Consider the following 24,501-nt stretch of genomic DNA (forward strand, 5'->3'; position numbering starts at 1 on the left):
AAAAGTTAAACTTGTATATAATATTCATTCATTACACACAGAATGATATATTTTGAATGTTTATTTATTTAAATTTTTATGATTATAACTGACAACTAAGGAAAATCCCAAATTCAGTATCTCAGAAAATTTGAAAATAACTTAAGACCAATACAAAAGAAAGGATTTTTAGAAATCTTTGCCAACTGAAAAGTATGAACATGAAGTATGAACATGTACAGCACTCAATACTTAGTTGGGGCTCCTTTTGCCTGAATTACTGCAGCAATGCGGCGTGGCATGTCTGTGAGTCAGTCTGTGCCACAACTCAGGTGTTATGAGAGCCCCGGTTGCTCTGAAAGAGGCCTTCAGCTCTTCTGCATTGTTGGGTCTGGAATATCGCATCTTCCTCCTCGCAATACCCCATAGATTTTATATGGGATTAAGGTCAGGCAGGTTTACTGGCCAATTAAGAACAGGGATACCATGGTCCTTAAACCAGGTACTGGTAGCATTGGCACTGTGTGCAGGTGCCAAGTCCTGTTGGAAAATAAAATCTGCATCTCTGTAAAGTTGGTCAGCAGCAGGAAGCATGAAGTGCTCTAAAACTTCCTGGTATACGGCTGCGTTGACCTTGGACCTCAGAAAACACAGTGGACCAACACCAGCAGATGACATGGCACCCCAAACCATCACTGACTGTGGACACTTTACACTGGACCTCAAGCAGCGTGGATTGTGTGCCTCGCCTCTCTTCCTCCAGACTCTGGGATCCTGATTTCCAAAGGAAATGCAACATTTACTTTCATCAGAGAACATAACTCTGGACCACTCAGCAGCAGTCCAGTCCTTTTTGTCTTAAGACACTTCTGACACTGTCTGTTGTTCAAGAGTGGATTGACAAGGAATGCGACAGCTGAAACCCATGTCTTGCATACATCTGTGCAAAGTGGTTCTTGAAGCACTGACTCCGGCTGCAGTCCACTCTTTGTGAATCTCCCCCACATTTTTTAATGGGTTTTGTTTCACAATCCTCTCCATGGTGCGGTTATCCCTATTGCTTGTACACTTTTTCTAGCACATCTTTTCCTTCCCTTCGCCTCTCTATATAAGAGCTCTGTAAACAGTCAGCCTCTTTTGCAATGACCTTTTGTGTCTTGCCCTCCTTGTGCAAGGTGTCAGTGGTCATCTTTTGGACAACTGTCAAGTCAACAGTCTTCCCCGTGATTGTGTGGCCAAAAGAACAAGACTGAGCAACCATTTAAAGGCCTTTGCAGGTGTTTTGAGTTAATTAGCTGATTAGAGTGTGGCACCGGGTGTCTTCAATATTGAACCTTTTCACAATATTCTAAATTTCTGAGATCCTGATTTTGGGATTTTCCTTGGTTATCAGTTATAATCATTAAAATTAAAAGAAACAAACATTTGAAATATATCAGTATCTGTGTAATGGATGAACATAATATACAAGTTTCACATTTTGAATGGAACTAGTGAAATAAACTTTTTGATGATATTCTAATTATATGACCAGCACCTGTATATATCTCAGGTAAATCAAACTGGCCAAAGTGTCAATAAAGTCAGAAAAAGCTTCATCCCTGACCAAAGCTACCGCTGCCTTAAAGGTCATATCATGAAAGACCAAATTTTCCTTGATCTCCTGAAATAAAAGTAGCACCTGCATCTCTGCATATACTTCTGAAGGATCCCAGCATTAGAAACAAGTGACATTTATTTTATTTTTTTATCTTTTTGAGTTTTTGAGTTTCTTTCTGTTTTATTCTGGTTTTAACTGCTTGTGAAATACATTCATTTTATTGACCACAATGTAACACAGCTTTTCAAAGAAATGTTACTGAAGGATGAGGCAGCAGAAACTATATTAGACCCGACAGCAAACCCACAACTCAGTAGCAGTTACTCATTTCAAATGCAAAGAGGTTAGCCAATCGTAAAGGAATTTACATGGTGGTCTTAAAGGTACAGTAGCAATAAATAAATAAAGTAACTATATCTTAATGTAATATAAGTATTTAAGATTTATTTAATATAAACATTACAGTTAATTTTGCTGTCATGCCAGCTATTACATTTGTCATTTATGTAGCTGGAGGGCTACACAGCCATATCATCTTTTTTTCATATCATCTTTTATCTGCACCTGAGGGAGGACAGGAACATGTGTGAAGGGGCGAGGGCGAGTTTGACGCCCTTGCTGGGCAGCCTGTCCGTCAAACAGCAAAAGCTTCAGACTACATTCAGTACATGACACCTCATCTATGTTATCTTCTGTTTTTAAATATGGTTTTAGGCAAAGTACGTCCACCATTTCTTGCAAAGGTTTGGTTTATAGGCTTTCAACAGATTTGAAGTCTGTCAGTTGCCATGGTGATGATAGCTGGGGCACAACTGCTAGATGGCGCCAATATTTCAACACCTATCTACTCATCTTCTGCATGAGTGTCCGCGTGTGTGACTGTGAGCAAGTGCGTGAGGGAATTTGTGAGTGTCAGAGAGAGTGAGTGTGTGTGAGAAAGAGAGGCTGAATCAGAGATTTGACGTTAGTCTAAATGAAAGGAGAAACTCAACATGCTGTCAAGACAGAGATGGACAAAGAGAGAGACAGACAGCGGGTATGGAACAGACAGGGAGAGAACGGGACAGACAGCTGGTAGAGGACAGGAAGGAAGAGAAAGACAGCAGGTAGAGGGCAGACAAACCTTGAGTCGCTCGAAAAAACGTTTGTTTCAGGAACGGAGAGAGAGCCGGCATTTAGAAATTATGCTGCATGTAGTAAAACAAATTATTAGCAAAGTAAAACTGGCCTTTTGTGTTGCATTAAAACGTGTAGAGTGAATTTTTCTAATAGACGAAAATGTAAAACATGCCATTAACATTGTACTCCATGATAGAGACTGTTTGAATGTTCTGAGTTGACAAAGGTGAAAGATACCAAATTTAAAAAAAGAATCGTCAATGAATTGAGCCGGGGCCTGTTTTTCTGTCATAATACAGGTGGGGTTGGGTTGAGTGGATTTTGATGGAGACCGAAGAGCAGTAGTCGGTTTAGACCGTGTGTGACGCTGGCATGACTGATGTGGTACATAAATCACTCGATGTAATATGCCCTTGCCATCTTGGGAGGGAAACCCACTCCATTCCCCCTACAAATACACACATCCATCACCACCTCATTCAGTATCCCCAAACAAGAAAACAATACACTACCAATGTGTAATTAAAATTAAAGTATATGCATCATTAATTATGTTAATCGGGTGGTCTGAGAATCGAAAATGTGTTCCAGGGCCTTGAGTGAACAGCAATTTCTCGATATAGAGTAAGACAATTAGAAAATTATCAATTGCAAGGAAGGGAAATTACTCTAACGTTCTTAATACTACATACGTTTTCCTAATAAATTACGAAGCTGTGATTTAGTACAAATCTGTAACAATGTGATTTGTACAAAAACTTATGATTTTTAATCATCAAACAATGGACATTAATCTGAATCCCTAACTCCACATCTGACTAAGCTGTGGCATGAGCTGGACGTACAAAAATGTACTAATAAGAACGAACAAATTCATATCAGCGACCAATTTGCCAAAACTTGAAATAGAACAGTCATGAACCTGTGCTGGAATTATCGTAACTGATATCATACTTGATACACCAGAGCAAAACTCAGCTCACACTTGCGATTATGAAACTGCGATGAGACCCAGGTGATGGGAATAACTGTAATTTGGTGCATATGAGGACACCTGGGTGAGTTAGATCAGGTCAAGGCCATGGGATAAATGTGCTACTATCGCCAAGTGTGTGCTTGCTGAGTACCGGTCAGACCCATAATGCCTTTCTCTCACAGTTGAACGAAGCTCAAACTGATGAATTAAACATGCAACCTACACTGAGAATTCAGCACTACCCAAACTAGGCCGCTAGCAGGAGGGACATCTAAAGACAGAAAGAGGATTGAGAGAGCGATGGGGTATGAAGGAGACACTGAAACATCCACGCAAAAGACCCAACCATCATGTCCCAAGCTCAGACTTGTCGCTAAACCTTCTGACAGTTGTCCTCTCCACCTCAGGCCTGTAATCTTTGCGCTGTTGCTTTCTGGATTTGACTGAACCCCCCACACAGTATCTGCAGCAAAAGCAACACAGGACACAAGCAGAAAATCAACTGTGGGCCAACATTTTGTTCTCTTTCTGGCTATCATTCATGGTGCTGGTTAATATCTTAAAGCGAGGCAGTGCGCTGTACGACTGAGGCTTTAAAAGAGACAGCAGTCTGCAGGGAGCTGATCTGATATTCACTCAGGACAAACGCATCAGGACTGGCCTAAATACACAACCATACTCACACTTCCACCCACATTTTATAGGAGAAAAAGAACCCTCTTAACTCTTTCACAACTCTTTCTTTCACATGCAGTCTCATTTTCTCTTTTATCATTTATTATTAGGCAAGAACCACTATTAGTATAACTCATATTTAAACTTAACAAACTAGTTTAAAAGTAGTGATTTAACGGAAGTAGCGACCAATCTTACATATGATATAAATCTGGAAAAATGTAGGCCAGGGACTTCGTCCAATGACAGTTGATCTGATTGAAAGCTTGCAGCCAATTGTTAGAAAGGGGCGGGTTTAAGGAAGATCTATTGATATTTTAATTAAAAACTACAAGGTCATTTTTGATTGTTTAAATTTTTTTTACACGCATCGATGGATTTTTCACCATAAAGATCAATAATATGCATTTAGAAAAATAGAGCGAACTTTCATTCCATGCAGACTTTAATGTTTTTATCGTAAAAGTTTGAACACTGAAAAAAAAATACTGGTGACATTTATGGTAAAGTACTGGCACCTGCGGTTGCCAGAACTCTACTGTAAAACGTTTTAGGTTTTACCGACTTAACTTTATGGATTTCAATATAAATTGTACAATTACTTATTTTTTTCACTTGCAAAAACATAATATTAAATAACAGTATTTTACTGTAAAATTTCATTAAATGTTATTACACTTATTTACCATATAGTATGGAAACTTACTGTTGCGAATTGACTTGACGAATTGGTTTTTGTAGCATTTTTATGAGCTGTTGTTAACTGACAAGCTGCGCAAATCCAAGCTGATAATGAACGTGGATTTGCACAGCTTTTCAGTTAACAACGGCTCTGTGTAGTAACTGCTGCTCTATGTGAAATCACACACCTGATGGAATTTACCGCTGATTAGAGAACCGGCTTTACTGATGAGATGTGTAAAGATGCCTGGCAATAGAAATGGTTTTTCAGATTTCCAGAAGTAGGTAGGTTTATATTTAAAGGCTATCAGATTCACTTTGTCTGATGGTGGGCAATAAAAAGACCCTGTACTTAACTTAGTTCCATCATTATGCAGGGGCACGTTGGATGCTGTCAGTTTACTCCTCAACTGAAGAGGAAACAACAGATGTAGTTTGGTCTTTATGTAGTACCGCTGTTAACAGGTCAAAGAACTACTAACCCACCCCCTCTTGTTACTTTAACATCACACAACTGCTGGTTTCTTATGAACATGAAAAATCATGAATCATAGGGATGTTAAAAAGCTTATTTTGCAATAAAACCACAGCTAGGACTAATTATCCATAAAAATGTGGTCCTGACTGGAATACATAAAACAGGGGTCATCATGATTTTATCAGGACATCTGGTCACCTTTGGGGGTGGGCTGGTAAGAAAACACTCAAAACACCAGATCACAAAAAAAAAAAAAAAAAAGTTACATTTTGAACACATTAGTAACACACCAGCAAATATGACACGGACAATCTTGACTTTTTTCCCCAAAATGTAAAAATCTAGTTCTCATATTTTGAATACCCCATAAAAACCTAGAGTTCTGACCGTATTATGCATTTTATAAGTTGTGTAGTAAAACAGAAAGAACTATTAACCAGTGAACAAGTGATAATGGTCTTTTTGTCTTAATAATGCAGTATGACTAAGTGCTGCATTTTTACTCAAACTGGACAAACATTTCAAACTCAAAGTAGGTGACAGATCTGGTTCAAGATTAAAGTCAGTGTGTGAAATCCAAGTTTATTTCCACCCCCAAAAATGCTGTTTCTCAAATGGAAACTGTTACAGATAAAATATTAAGATGATGAACTGACGTTACAGTGATAATTATGACCAGTCGCAACTCATTTAGCGCAGTCCAGACCTTGCACACACTCATGCAGTCTTTGCTAAGGGGACCGTAGTTCAGAGGAGTGAGAGATGCTTATTAGACTCCCGTGTCGTGACCCACTGCTGACTCACATGTTAACGGGGGGCTTTGGTTCTTTTCCATAATGCTGAGGGTGCCTGCGGTGCCAATGTGTCACAAGCAGCTGTTTTCTGCTTTATTAACATATGAGCTTTTATTCATGCAGTCTGTCATGCTTCCATTTATCTACTGCCTTATCCATTCAGGCATCCTACTTGCTCTGGATGTGACACTGAGCACTGGGTTTGGGAGAAGAGGACCAAACGGAAACACACACACACACACACACACACACACAGACAAGAGTTTTATGAGCTGGGTGGAGTGTACACACATCAAACATGCAGAATGCGTGTTTGCATGCATGTGTTTGTGTTTAGGAAGCCTGGTGATATAAACAAAACCCTTGAAGTTCTCCATGAAACTTTTCCTGCTCCTTTTGAGCAACAAACATTGGGTCCCGCTTTATATTAGATGGCCTTAATTACAGTGCACTTACATTAATATTAAACATAGTGTACATACACGTTTTTACATCGTATTTCTATTTTCAAAATATACCTGCATGTAATTACATCAATAAATAATTTCTGTAATTATATTTATAATTATTCTGTTAACCTTAAACCCATCCCACCAAACCTAACCCACATCCCACATCAAAAGCAGCAAAAGTGTTTTGCAATACAATATGAACACAATAAGTACACTGTACTTATTTTATGTGAGTACTTCGTAGTTAAGGCAATAAAGTGGTACCAGACATTGTCTCAAATCTTTATAACTCAAATAATGCAGCTTGTTTAAGAGGTGAACTATTATTATTTTTATAAGCATAACGATTTATGGTTTTCACTTGACAGACCAAAAAAAGCATATAAACATATAAGTAGAGAGCTAAACTACCACTGGGGTCAGTAAGAATTATTAATGTTTTTTGAAAAGAAGACTCTCATGCTTTACAAGGCTGCATTTATTTAATAAATCAATTTATCATTTATCTGTAAAATCAGTAATATATTTACATTTTCATATAACCGTTTTCTATTTATAATAAAGACTTTATGACTTTATATGGAAAAGCTACATTTTGAGCAGCCATTACTCCAGTCTTCACAGTTACATGATCCTTCAGAAATCATTCTAGCATATATTTGGTGCTCATAAAGATTCCTTAATAATATCATCATTGAAAATAGTTGTGATACTGGAAACAGTGTTACATTTTTTTCAGGATTCAGATGAATATAAAAATTTAAAGAATAGCATTTACCCAAAAACCTATATTTGTCTTAACATTACAAATGTTTTACAGTCAATTTTGATCAATCTCATGTGCCCTTGCTGAATAAAAAGTAAGAATTTCTTAAAAAATAAAAATCACTTCAGCGTTATCAAATAACAGCACACTGACAGACACTAACCCCAGCATCATGGCATCTATGATTACCAAACAAATGCTGCTCTTGTTTTGTTTGTTTACATATGCTCATAAACACTGTTTAGCGAATTGTTAACATTACAGTGGATTAAAGAGGCGAAGAAAAAAACATTTTTTTTAAAGATCCAGAGATACAAGTATATTTGTACTGATAAGAATTCTTTTCCACAACAGTATAAAGATGATACTGGGCGCAGTATGAGCATGCGGTATCATCATTGTGCACTTAACCCCAGGTTGCTCCAGGAGGATTGTCTGAGGAACAAGTGTACAGTGAGTCACTTTGGATAAGTGTTCAGCATGTGATTACAGTAACATGCAACGATCAATTTAAATACAGTAAGCATGTATGATAGCACACTGGCTGGAAACCTAAGCACTGATGTAAAGCAGAAGCGAGAGTAGATGATTTGTGCTCAACATGCGTGTTTTCACAGACAGCTAATAATTCCCAAGTGTTGCACTCCTGTGATTGTTCGACACCTAACATGTCCCACAATCCCACAGTGACCAGCGCCAACTGCTCTGCCTCGCTGACAATGTGGCCTCATTAACTGACTGTCCTAAGACATGTTTCTCAAATTACGTTTCGGAAGTGAATAAGTGGTGGCTTGTTTTTGTAAAGATCCACATCGTTGTCTTTATGTTACATAGAGGATACATGGAGTCAAACAAGGAAAGCAAGAAACTGGAGACCTTCTCTGTGTGAAGGCAGGCACTCTTAGCCAGAGCCACGGCAATAAACAAGCTGACAACTTTCCCGACTTCACCGCGCTTGCTAAGGATTTATGTTGATGCAAGTTTGGCCGACTTAAATATTCATTAAGTAAACATTAAATACTCTTTGAGCAAACAACATTAGCGAACGGATTCCAGGAAACTAACAACCTGTGTACACTTGTGTGGGATTTTGGTGACCTGCAAGTGTTCGACAGTGACAGAAGCAAGAAACACTCGATCACTCGGCACTGCCCTGAGGAAGGAGGAAAGGTCCAAGACAGAAAGTCATCCGAGATGGCGTCCTGGAGGCTCGTCAGACATTTCGAGATCGATCATAAACATATTCGTTTAGCTAATGATCTGAATTACATCTCATATGAACCTGGCACAAAGCCGAAGGAGGAAAGAAGCCAGATAATGCTGCCCTAATTACCAATCAATGAGCATCAGGGAACCAACAACCTTCAAGAGAGAAAGAGAGAGAACTGCACAAACTAAAACCTTTCGAGTCATTTCAAACATATGTCTCAACACTGTGACATTTTTCTACGAAAAGCCTTATAAACATTTGGGCTGGCATCATTTCATCATAGCATACAGCTGATATAACTGCAAAGATTGCATTAATTCAGCATTTTTGCCCTGGTTAACTGCGTCTAATGCAGAACAAAAATCGTTCAAAAAACGTGTCTCAGTAACTGCTTGTTCCGACACAAACATTCAAGCACTTCATGAGTCACATTCAACATTCCAGAAAGTGACGGTGTATCATAGTGCACAAAACACGCTCTCGATCTTCCTGCTGTTGGGGTGTTTGTGGTTCATGTTTGGCTGTGATAAGTGGCTCGGCTCTGGACCTGTGATTGACTGAGGCTGTGTTTACCTGAAAGCCTGCCCTCATCAGCAGCGGTAGACGACAACACAACACAAACATGAACATCTGCCGGGCTACAGGCCACCTCGGAGATCCTGCTCTGTTAGGACACAGATATGCAGTCTACAAAAGGTTGTGTTAATCATTTAGTTGGTTTTTGTTCACATTTAACTGGCTTTGATTTCTCAGTGGATTTCCACTTTATACTGACACCTGTTGGCCTGGATGCATGAAGCTGTTTGCTTCACAACAGTTTTTGTCTCACACTATACACATTAATAAAGCATTCTTTTAAAATGATAACAATTTGGAGTCAATCTCAGTTATTTTTGTGCATTGGCTGGCTGTTCTTTTGCACTTTTTTTCTCTACAGCTGCTGTGGGCTGAACACTTATTTATGACATCTCAAAGCACTATGTAAAATATATGTTATTGCACCATTTGTTAGCAGTACCAGAGTCAATTGTAAGAGACATCTGGTCATTTCATCGCATCTTTGGTTGCAGATGAAATGATATGCCTGGAGTTATCATCTCATATTTTATCCATCACTTTGAAATTCCTTAAAAGTACTGTTTGTGTCATTAGAAGCAAAACCTTTCTCTAATTAGCAAACAATTACTAAGAGAAACTGATAAGTTAGAAGAAACTGTTGTGATGATGTTTAAGCATCAAGAGTAAAGTTGCAAGATGCAAATCTTCATATAACAAAGACAAGCTGATCAAAGATACACGTTTACTGCCAAAGCTGCCGAAACAAAGCATCTAAAATTAGATTCGTGATCCTTTTCCCATCACTGTCGTCCAGCTTCTATTTTAATACCAAACAAAGAGTCTATCTCAGTTTATTCACTCGATCAAACCGGGCATGAAAAACGCACCACTGTCCCTCACAGACAGCGCTAAAGAAACATCATTATTACGGTTTTCATAATCGACTAGCTTTTTTGCATGACAGATGCACTGTAGGCCTGAGGGGGCGGTGCTACGTTTTTGACAGCAATTTACAGGTTTTGCTCGGATGCGTTTGTTCACTCAGGTGCGGCAGGTGCGCGCGCGGGGAGCGGGCTTATCTCGAACCGCGCTGTTGTTATGGGTCGGCAGCTCCGTTGCCAACAGGCGAAGGCTGGAGGCCCTGGATGGAGGGGATCCAGTGAAAGGAAGAGAGTGAGGCTCCGTTGCTCTTCGCAAGCGCGCAACCTGTGGAGACTGCTGCGCCACACCAGCTGTCTGATAAGAAGGGGAATTCAACAGATGCACGCTAGAATGAGGGGGCATCACTGACGGTGCTTCATTCCACCATTTGAGATGCTCTCAACAGAATAAATCACTGTGAAATGATGCGCTGATGACACAACCCCGAGTTCATTTGAGCTACTGGACTGTAAGCAATGCAGTCTTGCCGCACAAAAAGATTAAAAGGCCATTTGAAGTCTGAAGCAGCTGACAGGATAATCGATTGGCATCTGTGCGCGCGTCTCTGAGTGCATGATCTATATGCATGATTGAGCCATCCAACAAGTTCACAACTACATAAATGCATTTCCCTCCAAGATAACAATAAAATAGCTGTCGGCCATGTGTGGCTGTATTGCATGACATTTGTTGATCGTCCTCAGAGGAAGATATGAATGCGCATAGCCTACTGTGTTTGAAGATGGAAGGGTTCGGTTTTGGGTACACCCCCGCGTCATGCCCATGATAATGCCAACACACTCATAATACCCCCCCCCCCCCCCCCCCAAAACATCCATATGGCACACACACACACACACACACACACACACACACACACACAGTTGCCAAACTGAGGGAAGACAAATAAAGAAATTACCTTGATGGTTTTCAAGGGTGTCCTCCGGTATGTACATGTTTTTGCTTTCATTTACCATATATGTGGTCCAGCTTTATCCGAAGGTGAATGAAGAAAAGGTTGTAAAAAAGGAGGGGGTAGGAAAAAACAACCCAAGGGAAAGAAATGAAAGAAAAAAGGGGGGCGAAAAATGAAAAACGCAAAGCGTAAGATATTCCTTCTCTTGCGGCTTAGTTAATATTACCTGATCCCCATTATGGAGCTAAAGATCAGGAAAGGATAATCGCAGGAACCACCTAAGAAAACGAACCAGTGCATCTTTGGAACATCCGGGCCCTACCTAAGAAACATGATACCAGCGCCGCTTGCTGATGATCGATAATCAAATCGGCGCGATTCGCTCGGAAACGGTTCGAAAAAGGATGCTGCGAGAGCCAGGAGAAGCGCAGGAGAAGCGGGCGTTGGTTTCAAAAGACCGTTTCAGAAAGCGCAGCAAAAGGTAAAAGGTGTGTATATTCCAGATCTCACGGGCTTCAGTCTTCACATATGATCGATTCCATCTGAGATGTTCCACAACAGGCGTAGTTTGCGTCGCGCCTCGTTAGGAAACAGAGTGCAGAATCGGCCGCGTCCAGTCCATATTGGAGAGAAAGGGGAGTAGACAGTCTGTGGCCCTGCGGAGAGAGAGCGCACACCAGCAGCCTCTCTGCAATGATCTGACGACCAGACCCCCTCCCCTGTAGACTCCTTGACTGCTTCCAGATGTGACTGCGCTAGAAAGGAGAATAAATCCTCCACGCTTTTCCACACGGGCTGTATCTCTTGAGGGGGAGAGAGCAAACTTGAGAAGCGTAGCCAGACTAGAAACCGAATCGAGTTCTTTTACAGTCCGGAATCATGTCAGAAGATGATTTGTACCGCAACCAATCTGGTGTAAATATGCTCACAGTCACAGCTCCATGCACCATGTTTAGGCAATATCCACTTCCTGCTGCCTGCCGGGATGCCACTTCTGGGGAGAATGTCGAGTTACCCAGCAGCAGGTGTCGGGGCTGATTTTTCCCTTCAGCTGAGGTTTAACCGGCCTGATCTTCCCATGGCTGAGGACTGGTGGGCTCTGATAAAGGGGACGATGGGGCCTGGGAATTTCTGGAAAATGACTGAGAATCTTTCATCAGTACGGCCTTGTACGAATTTAGCAGGACCTTCCCTGGTCCCTCCCTCCAGCCATGAGAAAACTTCACATGTCCCAGGAGACATCCCCTGCCCCCAGACTATCACTTCTCACTCTCTGCGCATCAGAACTGCAGATTTAGAATTTAGAATTTTCATGAAGCATGTAGCAGGAAAGAGAGGCACTCAAAATTGCAGGTCCCTCTGGATGAATGAAAAACAAGCTCTCCCAGTGCACGGACGTTCAATCTACGGCCAAGTACTTTGATTGAATTTGAATTTGAACAAAAGTTCATTACAGAGGTCAGCAATTTCCCTTCAGCATCCTCAAATAATTGATTAACTTTGGTGTGTTTATACAAAGCACAGAAGAAAGGTTCATGTTTTTCAGTGCCACCCTGCAATCATAAGCTTATGGGAATCCAGTGATCCAAAGAATCACAGGCATCAGAAGGAAAACTGGTTAATGCATGGCATCCAAGATTACAAAGTTCCTCCCAGCTTTCACACTTTCAAATGTCAAGACGAATCATGTCTCTGTCTGCACACTGAATGTGATATACAGCAGTGGTCATGGCGTCATGCTCTACAGCCACAGGCTGGATGACTCTTTTACTAACGCTATAATTAACCAATTAACTAAACATAACTGAGGCGACACATCCTCTTCCCTTCTATACTGACTCTTACCCATTTATCTCCATGTAATGGTAAAGTATACTGAACATAAAGGTTTAGGTCTAAGGTATATGTTAATTAATCAAGTTTATCAACTATTTTTGGCAAGATTTGTCAACCTGGGTGAAACATAAAGATTTGTACATAAAAACATTCATTTTAACAACATCATAAAAACTGCATGGGCTGCTGTGCTCTCTGGAATAGCTCTGAAATCCTGCCGAAAACGAGGACAGATCATGAGTATTTGTATAGTGATGCCCTCTAGTGGTAAATGAGTACAGTGTCACTTTAAAGCAACCCTGATGTCTTGCTCAAGGGCACAATAGGATTCCTGTTGCAACCTTCATGTTAAGTCCCTAGTTGAAACCTCTTCTAAGGGTGCGCAAATTCTTATGTTATACTAATGTTGTTTTTGCATGACAGTTGTCACGTGCAAAGGCATGAATTCGACTATTAGTACAATTCGAAAGTGATATATGATTATTTTAATAAGTCCTAAGGGGGATACATAGAGATAAAATATAAATATTTGATTATGTGGTTTTGTTGTTCATTTCTATTGGAATAGAACAACAGGGGAAAATATATTAAGTGTCCCTTTAAATGACAGTATCAAAGGGAGGTTTGACTATTTAAATTGCAGCAGGAAGAAAACACAAACAAACCAAACAATTACAAAATGAGGATGAATAGTGCAGGAATGCGATAATTTCAAATCCTCAAGGGCTCCCCAGCGTCAGCTCACTTCATTACTATCAATGAGCAAGATGTCAAAATTCAAGGTCTGGTGGGTCTTAGTAATAGACTGTATAAAAACAGGTCTCAGGTGAGCTCAAGTCATGCAGCTGCAGGGGGCGGGGCTTCAGGCTCATCGCTTATTCATGCTCCTCGATTACTTTCCCTGTGTGCGCGCGCGCTCCGCGATCAGCGCTCAGCTCGTGCTGTCTCGTTGTCAGAGCAAACATGGCGAGAGCGGTAGCCGATCAGGAGTTAGATAAGTGAAATAAAGCGACATATTCGTGTTTTACTAGTTTGTAGATCATTGAAAACGTATATCAAGAGACCGGAACGTGACGTAAACTGTTTCCGTCCTGTTTTACAGAGTTGAATCTCGTTTTAAAGGCATTTTAGGATTTGAGCGGTTATTTCAGTGCAGGTAAGTTTCACTCCTGTCCGATCCATAACAGAGCAGCAGCAGCTAACCAAGGCCTCACTTATTTAATTTGTAAACTTGTGGAGGCCTGAATTATTCAGTTATTTGTGGCAAGCGTCAGTATTACTATTGTTCATACACGGGCGGGGATTAAACCGCTGTCCCGCACTAACGTTACCAATCTTCAGTTGTGAACCGTCCCGTAGAAGAGTTTGTGTCCTGGACTGAATGATGGCTCCGATCGAGGCGCGCTATTATTTTACTAGACATCGATTTAACGACCTGCAATGAAAGAGAGACCCGAACCAAATCTAGGAGACATAATAACATACAGACTTGCGGTTGGGCTCTTTTGGCTTGGGGAAAGCAGTAATAACAACTTGCATAGAAACACTTTGCACGAGCAGCTCACATTTGCTTTAGAATATATAGCTTATTTTATTGTCTTATTTAAGCCCTATGTATTGTATTATGAATGTATACACTGTATAATCATATTCAAGACTAATGTATTTCATTCAGTTAACGGTATCAACATAAATTCCTGGTTTATTTCTATTTCACTTAAATGAATTTCACTGCTCTGATTTATTTAATAAACGGAAACGGGCTTACCTTTATAAAATATTAAAATGTGGTCATGCATTATTGAATTTGAAAGGATAGTTAACTCAAAAATTACAATTCTGTAATTAGTTTCTCACCCTCATGTCGTTCCAAACCTGTAAGACCTTTGCTCATCTTCAGAATACAAATAAGATATTTCTGATCCTGCATAGACAACAAAGCAGCTGACACATTCAAGGCCCAGAAAGGTAGTAAGGACATTAGTAAAATAGTCCATCAGTAGTTCAACTGTAATGTTATGAAGCTACATGAATACATTTTATGTCTTTGTTTAAAGTACTGAGACACAACCAGGCCAGTACAGATTTTACATCTGACAAAACAATAAAAAATGCAGTATTAAATAGATTTAAACATTTCACATAAAGATTTTTGTGGAGTAGGTAAAATATCCATAATAGTCTATGATGATACTGATGCATGTAAACAATTGCTGATTAGCCTTACAATTGTTGGAATGAAACACTTTTCAATCAAAAACTGAATGTTTTAGTAAACCGCAATATCGGGCATCTGCATGGTTTTATTTAAAGATCATATATTTTATTTACAGAACAGGACTGGAGTCATGACTGCAAGCACAGGTGGCGGCGGGAGCTGTTTATCCATGAGTCTGTCTGCCCTAAAGAGACTCGACCCCTACATCAGCAGCATCACAGACCTGGCCAGCCAAGTAGCACTTTACACCTTCAACAACACCACTAATGAATGGGTAAGCCATGATATCAACAAAAATAATAACAGTTAATGGATAGATAGATGATGGATTATTCTAAAATTATTTGGACATTTTTTTTAATGTTTATTTTAAGTTAAATATAAAATGCATTTGTGTTCTGCAGGAAAAGACAAATGTGGAGGGAACTCTGTTTGTCTATAACAGGTTTGTATGTTTTCCTGATGTTTTCAACCGTGAAGCAACGCACGCATATGTCCTGAATCAGAACCCTAGAGATCTAACTCTGTTCTAAAGGTTAAAAAAAAAAAACTTGATGCGTGATGTTCCTCAGCCTTCTGATATAACACTGTACACTTAACTGCACTGCAAGTGCAACACTGCAAAACACCTACTCACAGTTGTTTGGGTCGATCAGACTCATAAGTTTTAGTTTCCCACTCATGTTCTAATGTCAGTTTTCTGTGCATCAGGTTTGCCTCCCCCAGGCACGGCTTCACCATCCTGAATCGTTTGAGCATGGACAACCTGACCGAACCCATCACTAAAGACTTAGATTTCCAGCTGCAGCATCCATTTCTCCTGTACAGGAACGCTCGCTGTAAGTCACTCTTATTTGTGAAAAATAACTCCAATGCACCAAAATAAAGAGCTCATACAGCTGTATAATACTACACATAGCTAAAAGTATGCAGATTTGGTTTATTCAAGTTCAAGTTGTTTTTCCATAAACAAATCATTACATAATGTGACAAGATGAAAGTCTCTGTGTTAGGAACAATAATGTTATAACAGACAGGGTTAAAAACCCTGCACGTTTATACATTTAAAATTCTGATGTTCAGCCCACAAAGGCACAGATATACTTAATTTTCTGTGTTTCCTTCCATCTCATGCTTAGTTGTTACAAGCAAGCCTTTGAAAGTAAGCTTCACTGATCATGAGTGCAAATAGATGCACATGGATCTTTCTTTCTAAGGGTTCAGATCACTCATATGTCTACGCACTCTACGCACACAGCTGCACAGACATAAAAATTGGGCTGGATATGGATGGTGGCCAAATGTTTTGGACCCCATTTGGGTGTGTATTTGGCGTGCCTTGTTAAATGGATTGCTTATAACAGATGTTAATACCAGGTGTAAACAGCACAGGCAGTACAGGCTGAGCATCCATCCAAAAAGTGAAGAACTTCATCGCAGTAAAAGTGTGTCTGAATTGAGAGAGCTGTCAGACTGGCGTCTGTGTGTGTGTGAGATCAGAGATCCCTGGCAGGCATGCCTGCATGAGAGGCCCCAGAGCCACAGTGCCTTATATGGTGCAGAGAATGTATGTGTGTTTCTCTTCCAGTTTCCTGCCAGCATCACAGACCCGACCAGCCAATACTGATTAGATAACAAGCCTCTCTCATACACACACACACACACATGAACAGCCTTCCAAGGAAATTCATGATAAAGAGACCTGTAAATAGAGTGCATGAAGAAAAGTCTTAAGTACTTCAGGCTGATTAAATGAATCATTGTAGGTCTTGATGTTCCAGCCAATCCTAAACTGATGTTTGGGCATTGCAGTGACAGTGAAAATCTGTGCTACTGCTAAATGACTGATGGGGAAATCTATCCTGGGTGTTTCCAAATTTAGGTGAGCGTATACTGGCCAACTATTTCACAAAATGATGTGCCACAGAGTGGATTTTTATTTCTGATCAACCTCGCCGCCTTGATTATAGAATGCAATAGAACTGCTTTGTGGTTGTAAAAATGTTTTAAAGGGTTGTTAGTGTGTTGTTACTCATTCCGGGGTGTTCTAGGGAAGTTGGTTACTACGGTGGCCCAGTAGTGTACAGCACAACATAATGGGGGAAAAAACAGCAACAGAATGTAAACAAGCCACAAGACACAAAATTAGCATAACACAACAGAATTAGTCCTATCCATTGTGTTGTGGAGATTTCGTTGTGTTTAGGGTTACTGGGCCACCATAGTTTACAGTCAAAAGAGCCCTACAATAAGTCTCAAGTATATAGAATTCTTTAGGGATGATGTCATTTTGTAACCCAACCAATAATTTAGCATCACACTGGCTCCCTAAAAAAAAGCCTATTAGATTTTTTCCATTTCTTATCAAGTATGGGGAAAAAAAGCACATTATCAAGATAATCTTCACAAATGAACACAACATTCATGAATTTTGAAATCTAAATACAATCGGTAGGAAAAAAAAACACTAAATTTAGGCTATGAACTTACTACACCATGGTGGCTTGATTTTAGAGTCACCGACATTGAGCTGCTGACAGCTTTTTCAATTTTTGAGTTTGAGGAATAATAGTTTGCAAGATGGTGAGTATAATCACAGTGTGATATTGTAAAAGTGGACTAGTAAGCAGATAAGATTTATTGTTTTTGATATCCATACAGTGTAATGGCACCTTACAGCCTTTATTTTCAGGACACTTAAAATCTTAAATCACAAGTAGGGTATTACTTCTGTACTTGCTATCGAATCCTATGCAAAAATGTCTTGAGAGAGACATTATTTTAGGCATTTGACCAAATCCCATTAGAAATACCCATTGGTATTGGGTATTTAAACTCATTCCTAAAGGACTTTCTGGTTTTCAAACCTATTCTGGTTTCTAGATATGGCCCCTGTCCCTGGTTCAATGTCAGTCTAAGGAATATATTCATTTTATATTATCACAAGATGAAAACAAAATCCTGGTGACTTATAGTACGGCTCTCCTCAGTAGACCACACGATTTGAGGTACTGTTTTTGTCTGTAGCACAAATAGTGCAGTGCAAGAGTTAATAGTTGAATACTTAGTAAAGGCAATAATAATGCCTTTACAAACACTATTAATAAGGTTTCAGACAATGGGAAGTAAGACCTCCACTGTCCATCTTAAACGCATCGCTCTTCCTAATGTGCACAGGGTGCTGGATTCCGTCAGCTCCTCTCTTAAACAAACACAGGGTTGTGATTGTGATTTGTGACTGTGTAGCTGGAGACCTTCAGCGGGAATCTTGCGTATACAAAGCTCTTACCTCCTGGCCGCACAAACGTGTAGCCCAGCTCTCTCTCTGACACCAGCTTCCCTTTGAACCGCACCTCCGCTTCCTCCTCCAGCCGCTCGTGCTTCAGCCTGCGCCGACTGAACAGCCCCCGCAGCATTTTCTTTTTTCTCTTCCTGAGATTTGAATCCTCGGCAGATTGAAGCTTTGGTCTGTTTGAAATCGGTCAGAAGTTCACCGTCTCTTCACTGTGCGTGTGGATTCCGCTCCATTCAGTAAAACATGCAGGGAACGCTTCTGCACTCTGTCTGACACGAGTGAGTGGGGGTGGTTCGGGTCTCTGTTTTCCTTTTCTCTTTGTTGTGTTTTGCTAAGTTCAACTTCAAGAGCGCTCACAGTGTCCTCTCATCCCTCTATCCTTGTTCTCCTCCCCCTACTCGCTCTCTTTCCCTCTTTCAGAGTTGTGTTCCTCGGTTCCCAGGCAGTATTTAGTTTGGGTTTTTTTCCCTAGGCGCTGACCCACATGGTGCTCTCTGCTCTGAGACTGAACGGTTGTGGATACTGCACCAGCCCTTTCTCTCTCTGTCTCTCTCTCTTCGTTTACTCGCCCTTGGTTTTATCATCTCTCTGCTACTTCTGGAGGTGAATGGAACAGGTCCTGATTCAGCTGTCAGCACCAGGCTCTAAGTTTAGTTCATGAGGGCTCATGAGGAACCACAGTCTGAACTTATCGCTGAAATCTCTATTAATTGTTCCTAATACGGTTGCTCTTTAAAACGACCAGTGACTGTTGCCACAAGCATCTGAAGACTCCATCTTGGTCTTTAAAGACGTTTTGGTTTCCTGGCACAGCAGTTGGCTCCAGTTCTGCTTGGGCATTTGACAGTTTGGACTATCTGGGAAAGGAATTAAAAAAAATAAAGTGGAGCGCAGAATGCCTACTGTGACGTGTTGCTGTCAAATACAAAAGTTTAGATTTATTTTTGATTAATCGTCAAGCCCTACTGTGTTATGATCTTCATTGGTTTTGATTGAATCTATGATTTAATATTAACTTGTATTGTATATATGTTTTTTTGGCAGTGTCCATCTATGGCATCTGGTTCTACGATAACAAAGACTGTCAGCGTATAGCAGAGCTCATGAAGAAGTGAGTTTTTCTCCTCCGTCTGCAACTCACACAACCTTTAATTCTGATTCTAATTTAATTAAATGATTCCATTTCATTAATTCCCTTGATGGTTCTTCTGGAACTTCAATGAGGAGTCAAAACATTTAACAAATTAGATTTTTTTTTTTCAGTCATTACAAGATGTATTCATTCACGAATCAGGCTACACTGCTCATGCTGCAACCAGTGAGAACAATGCAATAGAAAAAGGTTGCCTTTTGTATGACTTGGCATAACTGCAGAGTTTAGCTACAGCACACATGCCTAGAAGTTTCTAGTTATACAATCAGCTGGTTCAAGTGTCTTTAATTAGGGCAGGAGGTTGGAAGGTGGCTCTTCAGGAACAGGATTGGACACCCCTGATTTAGCACCCCTTTTTATCTCGTCACAATGAGTTCCAACATCAAGCTATTTTCTTCTTATTGAGGAAGAGGAAACTGTCCCACATATGGCAGATATTCAAAAGCAGTTAATGGAACCACATGTCACTAAAAACTTCTTTTGGTTTCTGTTTAAAAAAAAAAACATTTCCAACCCTAGCTCTGACTTTCTCACAAACACAACACACACTCGCTCTTTCTTTATGCCTGTCAGGTTGGCAGGGCAGGAACAGCAGTTACAGCCGCTAATGGCAGTTGGCTCTGTCTCTCCGCGATCTGCAGAGCAGGGTGTGGATATAATGCAGATGCTCACTAAAGCACGAGATGACTATGACAAGGTAACGCTTCGTAATGTACTTTTTTTTATTATTTTTTTTGTCATACACAAGTATTAAGGTGCTTTATATACACTAGATGTCACCAGTGCACAGTGCATTTCTCCTGCTTGGGTTTTCTTCCTTTCTTTCTAGGGAAAACTCAGTGAGCCGAAAGAAATTGGCAGTGGTGGCATCATCTATGGAAACCCCCATCTGATCAAACCCATTCCCCTCAAACCAGCACAAGAGACACACATTCAGGGACAAATGCAGCAGGTGTGAATACTCAGCATGTTTGTGACAGAGCAGACATAACATAGATGTAATATTTAAATATAAAAAAACTTTCACTTTTTTTTCAGAACACAGAGATGGACACAAAGCAACTCTCGGTTGTCAATTTGTTCGGTGCTCAGTCAAAACCAGACTCCGTCTCGCCACAACCCACCTCAACTGTCAGTAGGGTGGGTCCAGCGCGTCCCGCGGTGGCCCGTTCGCTGTCATATGATGACCCTTCTCCCGCAGGTGGCACTGTGGTGTCCAACACCCCCATGCAGCACTGCCCAGCCATCCACAAGCTCATGTCTGGTTCACTGCTGCAGCCTCTCTCTGAATCCCCAGAGAGCCGCCTGTGTGAAAACGGGGCCGTCCAGAACCAGCCTGACCCGATACAAAAACTGCTAATGAACCCGCTCCCTGTGGCAGGGACTCCAGGGATGCCTTCCTTACAGTTAAATCAGGGAGAAAGTGGGGTGGGGCCCCAAATCCACCCTAAGGCTAAAGCCTCAGGGCCAGTCCCAACTCAGCACTTGCTCTATGTCCCAAATAAAGCACCCCCTGCTGGAGTGGCAGGGAACGTGGTGTCGCCACATGAGCTTCTGCAGAGGCTCACATTGGTGCAGCAGGAGCAAGAGCTCCTCCCTCATCAGGAGCTTCTACAGCCCAGTCTCACCACCAGCAGCTCCAATCTCAGCAAAACGAATTCTACACAGGTAAAATAAATCTTTCTCCATTATTCTGATCTGTTGCCTTTGTTCTTCTCAGATAGATGGCAAGTCATCCCACAGCTGTATGTATAACCTGTGATTTAATGTGTGGGTGCAGGTGAGCTCACCTCAGCGCATCCCAGCGACTGTAGCCCCCACCCTGCTTCTGTCACCCAGTGTGTTCACCCAGACTAAAACCACAAGAGCAGAACCAGAACCAGTTGAGATCAGAGCTCTTAGCAGGACTCAGCTACAGGCCACGCTGCTCCACCTCATCAAGGTCAGAACCGAACACACATATATTACAAAACAAAATTATACAGATCAAAAATATAAATTTCTTTAGAAAAAACTATTGACCACAAGCTTTGAATGGTAGTGTATGTAGTTTGACTGTGTACGTTTAATGGGTTGTTTCTCTCTTTCTGTGATTCAGAATGATGCCTCATTCCTGGACACCATCTATGAAGCATATGTCTCCCGTCTTGCTACAGACTTCAGCTCAAAACCTTTCTGAAGCATGTTTACACGTACATGCAGCTGTCATGCTCTGAACCCAACTGGCATCCCATCTCAGGACTACCCTACTCTTCTGAATGTAGCATCCAAGACGTTGAGCACCTCAGCACCAGATTCACAACAGAAAACCAGTTCGATTGCAAATTGTATGATCTTCATACAGTAAATTGAATGATCTGAATGTCAGATCACCACTTGTACACAAGGAGCAATCTTAAGTATTTTAGAATTTTATGGATTTTACGTTTATCTTTTAGACAACCGGGAAAGAAATGTGCTGTTTAAATGTTAAAATTTGGAAAGACATTCTTTTTTTTTTTTCTTTTTTTTTTTGTGAAGGGATTTTTGAAACAGAAAAACAGGACCCTAGCCTCAAATATAATAGAAATAACGCGATAAATGACTATATCAGGCAAAGATGTCTTGTCTTGATTTCTAGCATCTTCATATCTGACACAGGCAGAAACTGCCCTCATCCCTTTACAAGCCAGCAGAAATTGTTTATTAATTTTAGTCACACTTTAAAATGAAAATTGATTAAATATACAAACAAAAGTGTACATATATTATATATTCTATTTTTCTATGGTTCTGTTCTTACATCAACATGCTGGAATATTTTTTTTAAGAAAAAAAAAAGACTGTCATCAGTATTTCCCAAGGAGCTTGTCGAACCGAATACAAGCTGATAATTTAATGTTCTTCCATTTATTTTCTTATTAAAATAATACCCCAACACCCCATACAGTGTATGTCCTGTTTTATTTTGGTTAGTTGATAACCCTTATGTATGAATTATGGAATACTCATGGATCTGTTATGGTGGAAGCCTGTTGGTCCTGGAAAAAAGCTTCTACAGATTAACTAGCTAATGATACTTGCTTTTAATACACTGTCTTGTACAGTTCTCCATTAAATCTTTTGCTTTATTGTCAACATTTTATACACTTATAAGTATAATTGTTTAAATATCTTTAATTCCATGATGAAATCAAAATCCTTACCAACGACTGCAAAAATCTCTGGTCATATGCTCTGGGAACCCTGTTAATGAGAGATCCTGCAGGCGTACAGTATCTCCATTTAATAACTGATTTTGTGGATTTATAAGCAAGCAGCTATTGTAAGCATTAGTGCTGATGAACTCATAATCAATCTCAAATAAGAGCTTTAATCTAAATAAGTATGGCAGCAGCCGGAGTGCTGCCAGGAGTGCACGTGCTACACTTACAGTGTCTGTGTGTGAAAGATGCTAAGCATTACCTTCATGCTTGACTGTGTGTTAGTTTCAGCTGATTTCCATGCTTTATTCCACTCGCACACTGTCACATTAGCACCCAAGTGTGTAAATCCAGGAAACAAGGGAGGAACACTTGCATGTGTGTTCCCTGTCAAGTATTTCTGTACTCTGTCAGGCATTACAGATCAGGTTTATTGCTGCATTTATGTTGGACATCAGTAAAGTTTAGTTTTGTGACATTTAGATAATGGAGTTCTACGCCAAGGGTTAATAACACTAATACACAAACATAAAACAATCAAAAATAATTCACAAGTCAGCATTAATAAATAAATATGTTGAAAATAGCTTTTTTGTTTTCTTCAATATGCAGGCTTTTAATAGAAATATGTAATATTTGTCAAGTATTATTACAATTGAAACATTTTAAGAGTGGCTGCTTTATATTTTTTATGAAAACTGATTTTTTTTGACCAATTAAAAAAGTTCAAAATAATTTTTGATCATTTTAAAGCATCTTTGTTGAAAAAAAGTATTAATTTATATTCATAATTATATAAATTTCAATTCAATTCTTAAAAAACATTCTCAAAATAAATACTCTGCATCATATCATTCTCTTCTGCAGTATAAAATGTGCCATCCCTCACTGTTACAAGACTGAAATCCTCACATCTGCAAGCACAAACACACACTTAGTGCAGGTGTGTGTGTGTGTGTGTGTCTGGAGGATGGAAGCTGTTATTTACACAACTGGGTCAGTGAGAAAAATCTAGAGCATGACATCTGGACACTGACACTCACAATCTAGCATTTAAGTGTTTTAGGGAAAAGCATGTAGACTGTTTTAATAGTGCTTAAAATAAAGCAGGATGATGTAGTTCAGTTAAAATCATACTGCTATTATTACAGTAAAAATAAGATTTTACTGGAGTATAGATGATTGTTTTGAAGAAAATGAGTGATAGCCCATTTTATTTCCAAAAAAAAAAGATATTTTAAAATGGTAAAACAAACTATATGGTTTTAAATGGAGACCAAAATATTTGGACACTTTCTACAGTAAATGTCAAGCATTATTGTAATTTCACGATTAATGTGATGAACCACACTTGTGTGAATGCTTGTGCATACTTTTATTTAGCAAGGATGCATTAGATTAGACTGTTCAAAAATGACAGTAAAAAAATTTAATATTTGAAAAGATTTATAAAAAAAAAAAAAAAGATTTAAATCTAATCATAACAGAAAACTGTTTCTTTTTTAACATTGATAAATCAGTATGGACTAGAGTATCGGCTGCTGAAAATCAACTTTGCACCACTGGAATAAATTAAAATGTTAAAATATATTAAAATATAAAATAGTTATTTTTAAATTGTAATAATTGTAAAATATTAGTGTTTTACTAATAAATAAACAAAAACTTGCCTGCATAAAAATCAATCTGGGA

At 39.7% G+C, this 24,501-nt stretch overlaps 2 protein-coding genes across 5 annotated transcripts in view; one reads left to right on the plus strand and one right to left on the minus strand.

Moving 5' to 3' along the window:
• cacna1c (calcium channel, voltage-dependent, L type, alpha 1C subunit) overlaps positions 1–19,433 on the minus strand; it is a 139,059-nt gene extending 119,626 nt beyond the window's left edge. For 2 of the 4 annotated variants that reach the window (XM_026232085.1, XM_026232104.1), the window contains exon 1: positions 18,469–19,427. In XM_026232085.1, the coding sequence (XP_026087870.1) occupies positions 18,469–18,595 (127 nt within the window). In that variant the 5' untranslated portion in view covers positions 18,596–19,427. Of the gene's footprint in view, positions 1–11,128; positions 12,332–18,468 lie in introns of those variants that run through there. The other 2 variants (XM_026232076.1, XM_026232094.1) reach the window with 2 other exon arrangements.
• dcp1b (decapping mRNA 1B) lies at positions 13,873–22,551 on the plus strand. Its single transcript, XM_026232154.1, has 10 exons — positions 13,873–14,117; positions 15,295–15,453; positions 15,584–15,624; positions 15,891–16,018; positions 19,519–19,585; positions 20,201–20,324; positions 20,457–20,579; positions 20,666–21,295; positions 21,408–21,569; positions 21,726–22,551. The coding sequence occupies exons 2-10, from the start codon at positions 15,310–15,312 to the stop codon at positions 21,804–21,806; spliced, it is 1,500 nt and encodes a 499-aa protein (XP_026087939.1). The 5' UTR covers positions 13,873–14,117; positions 15,295–15,309; the 3' UTR covers positions 21,807–22,551.
• Positions 22,552–24,501: the final 1,950 nt, after the last annotated feature.

Source organism: Carassius auratus, chromosome 4 (assembly GCF_003368295.1).
Source record: "Carassius auratus strain Wakin chromosome 4, ASM336829v1, whole genome shotgun sequence".
NCBI lineage: Eukaryota > Metazoa > Chordata > Actinopteri > Cypriniformes > Cyprinidae > Carassius > Carassius auratus.

Bases quoted from the DNA above. Each gene is read 5' to 3' on its own strand.
- dcp1b (XM_026232154.1), top strand. From the start codon at position 15,310: ATGACTGCAAGCACAGGTGGCGGCGGGAGCTGTTTATCCATGAGTCTG. The intron at 19,586-20,200 runs GTGAGTTTTTCT...TATGCCTGTCAG, and splicing joins ATAGCAGAGCTCATGAAGAA to GTTGGCAGGGCAGGAACAGC. The intron at 21,296-21,407 runs GTAAAATAAATC...GTGTGGGTGCAG, and splicing joins GCAAAACGAATTCTACACAG to GTGAGCTCACCTCAGCGCAT.